General features: G+C 38.4%; 1 protein-coding gene across 1 annotated transcript in view; it reads right to left on the reverse strand.

The window, feature by feature from the left end:
• The window catches only part of LOC308392631 (matrix metalloproteinase-17-like), a 98,616-nt gene that overhangs the window by 43,519 nt on the left and 42,573 nt on the right, over window positions 1-12,524 (reverse strand). The window contains exons 2-3 of the mRNA XM_080875745.1: window positions 9,551-9,683; window positions 7,752-7,887 (exon numbers count right to left, since the gene is read on the reverse strand). Of these exons, the coding sequence (XP_080731871.1) occupies window positions 7,752-7,887; window positions 9,551-9,683 (269 nt within the window). The remainder of the gene's footprint in view (window positions 1-7,751; window positions 7,888-9,550; window positions 9,684-12,524) is intronic.

A 12,524-nucleotide genomic window follows, 5' to 3' on the forward strand; every position in this document is an offset into this window, starting at 1 on the left:
TAATGAATGTAGAGGGGGAAAAAATGCAATCTTGCTCTTCATGTTTGCCTCTTCTCTTCTTTGTTATTCTCATCATCCTCCCCATTTAGTTTTTTGTTTTTTTCTTAGCTCTGCTCAGCTCGCTACACCTATCTGTTTGAGTTATCAGTGGGACTGCTAATGACTGCCTGGCTGTCTGCTGTGATAATGGGCTAACAATATGAGGTAATGAGCTAACAGTGAGCTGTTACACAACTAGGCCGTTGATGTCTATAACATACTTGGGTTGAGTGAAGCGTGGTGTGTCGCCGTGTGTGCAACAGAAAAAGGAAAGAGGTAAGCAGGAGTTAAATTGGGATTAAGGGCTCACGCTTAGCAAAGAGGCTCTCAAAGGAAAAAAAAACACATAGCCAAAATCACTTACTCATTTCTATTGTGGAAAAATGCATTCTTTAATTCTAAGAGGCTAAAATAAATAGCCTAGCCCCTTATCTTTATTCCTTTGCATGAAGTATCTGACACCCACCTCTCATCACCTACTCCTAGCACATTTCCAGAACATAATGATGTGAATGATGTGTGTGAACAAGCAGGGGAGACTGTGAAGTGCCAGTCAATCAGATGCCGTCAATGTGCTGAGGTGAGCTAAATCAGGAGCGAGTGGGTGAGTCTCTGCTTCTCACTGTAACTTAATGTGACGTTTTAATTAAAGAGTCCATATATAACGGTGAAGACCTTAGCTTGATGAGGGACCCCGAAAGAGTCACAAATGAAATGCTGCATATAATGAACGTGTATGTCTATGAACACCAGTAGAAAAACCAAAGTTCTGTTTAAGCATTAACCGTGATTCCTTCGTTAAAACTTGAAAGGATGTGATTAATATTAATATAGTCTTCAGTAGAAACAGATACTGCACAATCATTGTTAACCAAGCTTATGATTTTGCAGAACATGAAACTCCTGGACATATCTCAGTCGTGGAACTTAAAAGCTATAACCATTTATCAAAACCATTTCTTTCTGTATGGTGATTTTTACTGTTTGTATATCAGCAATATCAATAATAACAATAATAATAATAATATTTATTTATTGATGTTCTGTTGCTATTACAAGCAGTTATTTCTTGCTTTTGCATATTGTATGACAAAGACAAAACTGAACCATTACAGTCTTAATGCAAGTACGGTAACTGTGCATTAAATATGGCAAACTTTACTATATTGTGAATCACTTTTAATTTAATTAAACAAAAAAAGCTATATCCACGCAGGAAAAAAAATTCACAGCAATGTGGCGACTAGAGACTCTTTAAAAAAGAGAGAGAGAGAAAAAAAAAAAACAGAATCAGCATTGAGTGACTAAAGAATAAGGATCCCATATCCTGGGAAGGATACTGTTGACTAACATATAACCTGGTTGTAAATAAATTAGAAGGTTACCTAGGTAACTAGATCACGGAATGCCCAATTACGACCAGTCATCAGCAACAAAGTTATTTGTGGCTTAAGGAGGTACACACCCCAGCCTATCTGTTCAGTGTGTGACAGCTTTGGACCCGTCAAGAGGGTTCGTTTGAGTACTGTGATCGCTGGGTGCTGTCTCCTGGTGTTAAGTGAACTGTTTCCTGACCACTACTGAACCCTAATCTACAACTGCCTGGGTAAAAATCTCTTTATCAAGACCATCCATCCATTTTATTCTACTTATATAATTGAGGGGGCGACTGGAGCCCATCCCAGCTGTCATGGTACACTTTGCCAAGGTTATAGATTGTCACAGGTAGAAACAGCCATACACACAATTACAGTAAACTTAATCCCCTGCATGCCTTTGCATATTCTCCCCTGTGTCCCCACTTCCTCCCATATTCCAAACTCCACAAAGAAAGGCTGCAGACTGGATTCAAATCTAGGACCTTCTTGCCGTGAAGTGACACCACTTCATCCATACACCACAGTACTGGCTATTGTTAATGCCAAATATGTGAGATGGACCAGTGCTTCATAAAATAAACCCCAAAATGCGAGTATGAGAGAGGAGCTGAGCTGCGGGGACAAATTGATCCTGCTGATTACTAAGTGCAGTGCGAGCACAGGCCAGCGGGTCAGTGGTGAGGGGGGTATAGCCGTGACTGGTGTGGGTACAGGCTAATTTAAGCTTTCTCCTGAGGTAGCTGTACAATGGACCATAACATTTTGAGTTACTGAGGTAAGCCAAAGGAATTTTATAAAATATTATGTAATATTATCACTTTTATTTTATAATTGTACTGTTTTGTTTCAACTCATTGTTTGAAGTCCCTTAGACTCCAAAGCTGTATGTTTTATTTAATGATCAGGTTTTTTATTTATTTATATTTTCCCTTCAGATATCTTCACCTTTACTTTCTTCTTGCTTTATTGAAATGGAATATGTAAGAAGAACCACTTTGCCAAAAACACGATGTTCTTCTTCTAGGTTATTTTGACTTCTTGTGAGCAATGTGTATATTTATCCTCTTTATTTTTAGTCATCTGTGTGGTTAGCATTTTGTTGTTTGCTCTGCTCAGATTAATGTAACATCAATAAAGATTTCGCCCATACACAGTGACATTCTCACTGCATGATGAAATAATTCAAATTAACACTGCATGCTGCAACATGTAAATTTCAGATATATAAATATTATTCTTTCTTATTTCTTCTGTTCTTCTTGGCAAATAAACATTTTATATGACTGTCACATTACATCCAACCCATTAGCTGATAGCCACACATTCTGTTATTCACTCATGAAATCTAATAAAGCAGAGGTACAACAAATAATGTGATAAAAAAAAACCAACAATTTTCTAAACCAAGCAGACAGGATATTTCTGTGCAAGCATTACAGCTTCAACCGAAAACACCCAATAGAGGGCAGTTTATGCAGAATTTCAATACTTTGTTATGATAAATTACTAAAAATCTGCACCTTAAAATCTCTCTGGATCTGCACTGACTGCTGTGAATACAAAGGTGTTTTATGGGCTGAAGTCGAGGCTCTTATTTCTGAGTAGAGTGAGCTGATGTTTGATTGACAGAGGTGCAAAGAAGAGGCAAAAAGAAGAAAAAGACAGTTAAAGCCCACCAGGAGAGAGACATGCACATACACCTGTGAGTATGTGCATATTTTGTATTTTGTCTATGCTTGTGTGCTGGCTTTCCGTGTTTCAAATTTCATGTGTGTATTTCATATTATGCACACACACTTTCCCACACAAGAGATTATGGCAGCTCAATGTTGAATGAACGCTGATAGTGTGGGTAAATCACAGACCAACCATATGTTTCACTGCTTCCTCCTACACGGTCTAACAGTATTCTCTGGTTCCTCACATGGTCACGGATGACCAGACCAACTTTATTCAAAGGCAGCCTAAAGAAATACTCTCCTCTTTGCTTTCTTTACCAGTTCTAGGGTTATTGTTTATTTATTGGGTGGCTTGCAAGTAGGGATGGGTATTGATAAGATTTTAACGATTCCGATTCCATTTTCGATTCTGTTTAACGATTCGATTCCTTATCGATTCTCTTATCGATTCTCTTATCGATTCTTTTTTTTTAAAAAAGGAGAACACTAAAGTCGATTAGCTTAGAACTGTGTTTTATATCTTCTCTTTGAACAAGATAGAAATTTAGGAGTAACATGGCCTTACAAACCCAACAGTGAGATCTTAAGAGATCCAGCCTACGGCTCTTCAATGGGGTGTCACAGGGTCCCCAGGAAAAAAATGTATATGTAAAATAATAAAATAAATATTCTCCTGTAGCAATAACAAAGTTTAACATAAATTATTCTGTAGCAATTACACAAGAATATCCAGTAATGTCCCTGCCTACAATTAAACACATTCACTTACCAAAGTGAAATCGGGGGCATCTGCTGTGGCAAATGGGTGCAAGCCTTTGACCACAAACTTAGACACTGCTGGGTGACATTCGTCTATCCTGGCCTGAAAGGAGACGCTACCGGTAGACTGCAGCGAGAACTGCCAGCATCTGAGCCAGCCAGACTCTGTCTCTCTCATCATGGTTATCTAAATGCAACGCACAGTAATAGCAGGTTTTGTAATAAGGTAAATCGCGCTAACATAATATGCAATGCTAATTGATTAGTTACCTGCAGTATTAACGGGAGAGGACGTGGAAACGCTACCGCTGCTGCTGGGTTGAGCTTCGCTAGTCCGGAGCGGATCAAAAACACGACATTCGTTGAAAGCAATCGCGTGTTTTTTGAGCAAATGCTTTTGCATATTCGTAGTGTTTCCTCCCTTTGATGAAATCTCTACTTTGCAAGTATTGCACGTTGCCCTGTTGTCATCCTTTCTCATAAAGTGTAACCAAACTTTTGAGCGTTTGTGCCGCTCAGGCGCCGTGTTTCCTACTGGGTAAAAGACGCTACTCAACGTGATGACGTCATTCGGGGCGACTGGAATCGATAAGGGAATCGTTTTTAAAAGTGGCAAACGATTCCAAGGAATTGAAACAGTGGGAACCGGTTCTCAACAAGAACCGGTTTTCGATACCCATCCCTACTTGCAAGAACCCTAGCAAGACTCTGATGGGAGGTGTTATGAATTGTATTGCATTGATTTGGGACCCACAATGCAGACTTGAAGATTAACTTAAAGTGAACAAAAAGCAACCCTTTACTGAGGCTAAAGATAGCAAAAACCTACCAACAGAACACACACATCCAGACAACAATACAACATAACAAAGAACAAAGGCAAAATCAGGCTCCAAATGGAATCACATGGGTCACACCACGGTAATGATACACAGCTGAAACTAATCCCAAAAAACAAGACGGGAGAAGCAAAACAGAAACATTTGGTGTACACAACACACGGTTACCAAAATAAAAGAGGATGTAATAAGACAAAGAAACACCTAACACAGAAAGAAAGATTTGGGGGAAACAAATAAAACAAGAAACGAAATACAAACTGTGAACATAACCCACATAACTAAAACTAATTAACAAAATAAGAGTCTAACTGAAAATGTTAAGTAACAGACATTGAAAGTCCAAACTCAACACTGAGTCAAAGACACAGGACCATGACAGCAGGTCAATGGTTACTGTTATCCTCAAAGCATTTGAAGTATTTCTGTTGACTGAAACCAGCATAGCTCATCACTTCTCCCATCTATAGCCATCCAAGTAAGGTTCCACTGCAGCTAGTAATTCAGTGAAAGTCACTCATAGGGTTTTTGACTTAAGATTTGCTCTTATTTACAACATTAAAAAAAAATCTAAAGGCTACATTGATCAGGTTCATTATGTTTCAAAACATTATTAGAAACCACTTCAATACCTTTTGGACTCAACACAAAAAAGCATCACAATTTAAACTACAGAATTTTTTTTTAAAGCACACCTAGGGCATTATCCACTCTTGTTGGATGGCATCTTCAAACAATTTTCAGTTTCCTGTTTACCTAAATACAATACTTTATAAAACCTCATAATTCATGACAACACAGGGAACGCCTGAATTTAGCAACAGTTAAAGGGAGACTTATTGAGCTTATTTCTAGAGTAGTCGGAGTGCAAAGGTTTGGTATGCCTAAAGCGATGACCATGATGAGGTAAGCACATAACTTAGGAAATCAAGTGTTCAGAGTAGTTTGAAGCATACACTTTTGGCTACTAACATTTCCATTTCTAAATATACTTTGGTTTCCTTGTTATTTTGAAAAAAAAGAACAGCAATTATACACTGACCAGCCACTTTATCACATAATTAACAAATCACACTGCAGCAACTCATTGTATTTAAACTTAACCTAACCCAGACCTTCCCAAAGTGTGGGGCCCGCCGCAGAGCCATGGCACCGTATGAAAAGGAAAAAAACAAAACGCTTGGACACTGCTAGCACAGGGCGCCCACAGAAATGCAAAGCAGGAGATGAAGCATAGCTGAATAGGTTTCCAAACCAATTTCATTCTAGCCAAAGACTAGAAAATATGGTGAAGCATATCTTCCCTTTGGTTTCACCTGCACAAGTGCCGAGGTAGGTCTCCACTGCAGAATTGGTTTTCCCTTGGCTCTTCAAATCACGGACAAACAGTATCCCACAGTTGTTTATGTTTTTAAACCCATTTTGTACAGAGAGGCATTTTTAAAAAAAATGTATTGATAGCAATGTTGAATATTATTACACAGGAAAACAAACAAACAACTACACGTAAAATAATCACACCGTGATGCCTCTGCCTTTGTAAATGGAGGGACAGTAACTGCGTGTAAAACCTGAACACAGCCAGATTAACAGTAACAGTATTTTGTCTCTATCTGCCATTCTGCAATTCATCTCATGTAAACAAAAGCACAGCGTGACGTGAAAAAAGGCACATACCTTTGACGTTGCCTGACGAACTCTGTATTCCTCGTCCACACGTAAATGCAAAAAATGAGTTTTAAAAAAAAAAATCGCAGTTTTCGGTGATTCCAAACGCTGTTCACGTGTGGACGAAACAGCTGCGTTTTCAAAAATACCCGTGTAGGTGTGGATGTAGCGTAAAAGAGTTAGTAGTTTATTTTCTTTCTACCTGTAAGTTATTGCAGATTACTTGTATTTGCATAATTGTTTACTAAATGTTTGAGGTGTGAAATAAACCGCAATGGAGCAGAATATGGGTGTGTGTGGTTGGCGGATGTGTTAGTGAGTGGGGGGTGGGGGGTGCGAACATTTTTCATGTAAAACAAAGGGGGGCCCAGCAAAAAAAGTTTGGGAACCACTGACCTAACCTAATTAAACACTCACACTCAGATGTATGCAGCGGTGGAAACTCACTATCTTGGCCAAGGACACTTCAACATGCAGGCTGAAGGAGCCAGGGATAAAACCCACCAACATTATGTTTGGTAGATCGCCCACTCTACTTCCTGTCACACAGCCCAGATCATCTCATACCAGTTTCTTGAACATGACAATGAGTTTGAGATCTGGTGACGCTGGAGGCCTTTTGAATACGATCTAATAGAGCACCTCTTAGATGTGGTGGAACAAGAGATGTCCATCATGGATCATGCCAGTATGGACTAAAATCCTTAGGAATATTTCCAGCACCTTGTTTAATCTATACCATGAAGAATTTGGCCAATTCTGAAGGCAAAAGTGGTTCCAACTGAGTACAAATAACGTGGTAAGTTTGGATTTCCTACAATTTGGTTCTGAAATTTCTGTGGTTTTAACTAATTAATTAATTTGCAGTGACTCTTGATCACATTTAAATCCACATAACTAAGTCTAACTACAGTTAGACAGATATAAGACAGATTTTCAATGGAAAACTCATTTAATTAGAGCAGCACTACACGGTTAGACCATTTAATGTTCTCTTAGTGGAGTTTAGTGTCTGTATATACAATTTTTATATTAACTTGTGGTATCTTGGTGCAATACTGAGAAAACACTTTAATTGAAACATCTCATGACAAATTCTGAGGAATATGTGTGCATCTTCTGAGAGGACAGGCTTGTTTGATGTTGGTTCAAGGTCTCTAATAAGAATGTTTTACAAAATGAATGTGCCTTCAACTAAATTTAATCTAAAGTGTAGAAGCCTTTAGATCACAAGAAGCGTCCTGTAATCTATCAAAAGATGCACAGATGGAAGAAAATGTTTTTTCCCTAATGTAGCCTAATACTAAACACTTGGTCACCCATCTATGTATGAATGTGTGCATAGTACCTTGTATCGCTATAATAATAATAATTTTGATGACCCTTACCTCCAGGACAAATGTCTCTTATTCCATTTATTCTGAGGAGTCAGGCTTCGTTTCCTGCGCCCCATTGTGCCCTCAGCTTCAGACACATCTGGGAGAGAACATCTGGGTGTTTTCATTAGGCCCAGGGTGGCTTGGTCTAAAAACAAATAGAGAGAGAAAGAGAGAGAAGGGAGAGAGAAAGGAGTTTGATTGCATCAGAGAGGTGCTGATTAGGGCTGGGCCATATTATACCGTTCACGGTAATACCGGTATAATGTTAGGCAACGATAGGAAAATGAAATATCGCGATAGAATGGGAGTAAAACGCGCATGCGCAGTGCCTTTGTTTTCATACGCACATGGCCGATTGTTGAGTGAAACAGATGAACCAGAATTGGTTTGTAAAAATGGTGCAACTTCCGTGATGTGGAACTGGTTTGGTGTTTGTCCGTCAGATACACAACAAAGCACATTTTTTTGCAGAACATGCAAGCGGCCGTTGTTATTGTCGTATTTGTCGGACTAAGATGCTCTTAAATCTGGGAGTAATCTGGGTCCTAAACTCCGTATACTTCAGGTCAAACAACACTGCAGCATCACTTAGAGTTAAAAACTGTCTAAATTCTTTCATCTTTAATAAAACGATCAGCATTGCTGCTTTACCAGGTGTAACTATAAAGTTTAACTTCCAGGCATCCATGAAAACAAAAGTTATTACATTTAACGGAGTTAGAAGTTAGCAGGAAGCTAGCGGAAGTTAGCTCGCTAGTTTCGCTAGTTACCTAAGCATGATATAGCATGTTCTGACTGAGAGATTTCTGAAAAAATTCAAACGTACAGCTCTGCTATCACTTCCAACATAAATGAAGACAGGAAACTAAACAGCAGTGACGTTTGTAGGGTTACTGAAGTTGGGCTAGCTGGTATATAATGATGTGATACGTGATCGCTAGCGACACAGCTATGTTAGCATAACATAAACAGTGAAGCTGGAGGACGAACACTAACACTTTTCCACTTATAAAAGTTAACGTGAAGGTTCTTCATGGTTAGAAACAAATGCAATCGCATGGCAGGATGCTGTAAACGGACCAAACTTCAGTCAGGAGAACAACTGAGATAATCCATCCACAATACGAGGTTAGTCATTAATATACTGCAACAACATGGGAATAGAGCAGCTGCCAGAGAATTCAACATTAATGAATCAATGGTACAGAAGTGGAGGAAGCAAGAAGAATGAGTTTAATAAAGTTTGATTTATCTGACTGCTTTGTTTCGCTTAATGTGCCTTATAATCCCGTGCACCTTATGGTCCGAAAAATACGTACTGCACACTGCAGTTTAATGTTGCAAAGCACCTCTTTTTAACTTCAGTGGATATTATACATAGTTATGCTCAGGACATGTCAGCCCATTTCTACTGGAAATGCCTTTTGGTTAAACTTTCAGCAAGGAATTTGCATTTGCACTGTTACATTTTTATAAAGCTTTAATGTACATAAAAACCAGCTTCTTGTTTAAGTGAAAATAAATGGAAGGTTGTCTTTTTGCGCTAGTAATGTTGTGGAGTTGTATTTTGTCTCGCATCAATTATATCGTCGGTTATATCGTTATCGCAAATTTTCAAATATATATCGTGATAAATATTTTTGGCCATATCGCCCTGCTCTAGTGCTGATTCAACTATATGAAAAATTCTGTGGTTTTCTTGATTGGATTGCATTACAGGATGTCATTAGTTATTCAGTGCATGCTGCCTCCATCCAGCAAATGTGACAGATTTCACACAGCCGCTTCAAACAAACACAGCATCATACCCAACACTCCAGTCTCTCTTAGCCCTCCAAATTTCTGCATGGCTTTGATAGCGTTGGTCAGGGCCTCCTTGGTCTGAAGCTGGCCAGTCACGGGATCAGGTGGCGGGAGGTACCCAAACTTACTCAGCCAGTCCTGGAAGGGAAACAGAATACATCTGAATACAGGGTACATCGGGTCAACAGAGTTTACTCCAGATACTTCACAGATATTAAGTATCCTAAAGCTGCTATGAAGGTTGGAGGCTCTTTGGGTTTTCTGCTTTAGATATTGCACTTTGATATACAATCCTACCTGGACAATTGTTTTGCATAAGTTATTTTTTTGTTCCTCCATGAGCATGTATATGTTTTGGTAAACACTGATCAGTGAAAGTCTAATATTAGCAAAAAACTGATCCACTTTCTCAACCATTCACCATTGTGCTTTAAAGATGTTGAAATATGATGGAGTCATTACGATATACCTCTAATTATTTATTACATACTTGTTGCAGTCCTCTATATTTTGCAGTAATGGAACTGAGTAAGACTATCATAATCACAACATGTTATGATAGTCTGTATCAGTGAGCTGCATATTGATTTTGATGTAGCTGAACAGTTTCATCAGCAACTATAGTCAAAATATAATATATACATATATACTAAAATTTATGTATAAGGACATAATAAACAAAACATCTGGTCCATAACAGGTCTTAAAATTAGCCAAATAAACCTGAGATATACAATAATACAACATATTACACCGTGTCATTATTTATTTGAGAAAATTATGCCCGTGTGTGAAATATTATGTACACTCTTATTGCTTCCATATGAATTAAGAGGTTAAGTAACAGTCAGGTGCTGCTTTAATCAAATGCACTTGATTAACTGATCATTAGGAAGTGTTTACAAAAGCAGTTTGCTGGTCTGGAGCAATCAGGTGTGTTTTATTACAATGCCAAGCAGGAAAAACACCTCAGCAACGATCCTAAAGAAGCAGTTGTCAGTGCCTATAAATCTGGGAAATGTTATGAGGGAATTTCCAAGCAATTTGGAGTCCATCATTTTAAAGTGAGAAAGATTATTCAAATGTTGAAAACAAAACAAAAAAGTAATGGACATCCAAGCATATTCACCCCAAGCAAATTCCCAACTATAAGACTTCTGGAACGGATGAGAGTCAGATGTTTAATCATGATGCACAGAACCACATTGGGTAAAAACCAAACATAATATATCAGCAGAAACACTCCATACTCTATCAGATATATTGGTGGAGGGGTGATGATTTAGCCTGCCACAGGAGCGGGGGACCTTGAGCGTTTCTATGCATCATAGTATTCAATAGTCAAAAGTGAAACTATCTGTATGACAGCTAAAGCTTTGACCTAAATTGTGTCACACAACAGGACAATAATCCCAAGAACAGCAGTAAACCTCCAACAGAACGACTGAAAAAGAAAAGAATCAATATGTTTTAATGGCTCTTTCAGTGTCTAGACCTAAGCTGTGGTGGGACTTTTATAGAGCTTTGCATAAATAAAACCACAAACCACAATGACCTGATACAACATTGTAAAAAACAAAAACACAAAAACAAAAGACCAGAATCCCTCCAGAATGATATGAGAGACTAATAAAGTCAAACAGAAAACAATTACTTCAAGTTATTGCTGATAAAACGGTTACAAGCAACTGACACTGGGGTGTACTTAATTATCCACACACTTTCTGCATTTTGGCTAATTCTTGTTAATGCATCTCTATTTATCTTGGGGACCAGTGAAGTGGCTGCCAATCAGCGCACTCCAGTCAATTTGAATAGATTTGAAACATCTAAGATGTGACAGATGAAAGCATCCGAGCTGCAACTTGAGTACTCCTCTATTCCCTTCTCTTTCGCTTACTTTCCCACCAGAGCTCTTTTGTTGTCTTGGCACCTTGATTTTTTTTTAAATTATTATTTTCCTTTCTTTTGTCTTATCTCCACTAACGCCTCCTCCTCCATTCTTCTGTCCGGACATACAATAAGAGATGGCAGATTTGAAATAGGTTTTTGATCAGCACTCATCAGAGGTGAGTGACAGAGATCGATAGCGAGGTATCTTTTCTGTACCGACAACACTGGGAAAATCCCATTAACTGAATGACTTCGCTTTAGTGAAGCACTTTGCTCCCTGATTACTTCCCTCCTCATCCTTGGCTTTGCTTTCTGTCCAGAGGACTTGGAAAAAGTTTACAGGGGAATTGAGCTGACCCTCAACAACAGTGCAGAAGATAAGAAACAATAACAATTTCCCGAAAGGATGTAATGTCATGGGTAAGTGGAAGAGGTCAAAGAATTTAAAATAGTTAAATTGACTGTGTGACTCAAGAGACAATATCAGTGGTGATTTTCTCCCATAAAAAAAAATCAACCCCATAGGTCTTTAGTGCAATCAGCTTATGATTGCCTATAGTTACCTTTTATTTCCAGTGGCCTTGTGCGAGGCAGGATGAGTCACTTCTACAATTGCCCCAGAATAAAATAAACGTATTTATGTTCAAGTGACAAAGCCCCCTAAGGGCCACGGTAATTATGATGGGGCAAAGAAAGTAGCAGAAGGCGAGGAGAGGTTTCTGGAACAATTTCACCTTCATCTCATGTGCAGCGAGAGGAGGATAAAATCTAAAGGGGTTAAAGCTCCAGGAAAACTTGTGATAAATAGAATAAATTTATAACATGACCAAAAAATTTTGGTTTGTGGCCTTTTTTATGACCATGAAGGGCAAAGAAGGTACTCAGATGCAGTAGACAACTGTTCACTTTCAGTTTCAGATGAAAAGTCAGCATTTTGTGATTTAACCACGACAGTAACCTATTATAACCTTAAAATAACTATTAAAATTAAATTTAAATTAATAAATGTTTGGTTAACTGACAACACAACCTTTCCCTAAACACAAGCCGACTAGTTTGTGCTTAAAACCAGCTAGATTTATAAAC

The sequence above is a fragment of the Rhamphochromis sp. 'chilingali' genome, assembly GCF_963969265.1.
Source record: "Rhamphochromis sp. 'chilingali' genome assembly, chromosome: 2".
Taxonomy (NCBI): Eukaryota; Metazoa; Chordata; class Actinopteri; order Cichliformes; family Cichlidae; genus Rhamphochromis; species Rhamphochromis sp. 'chilingali'.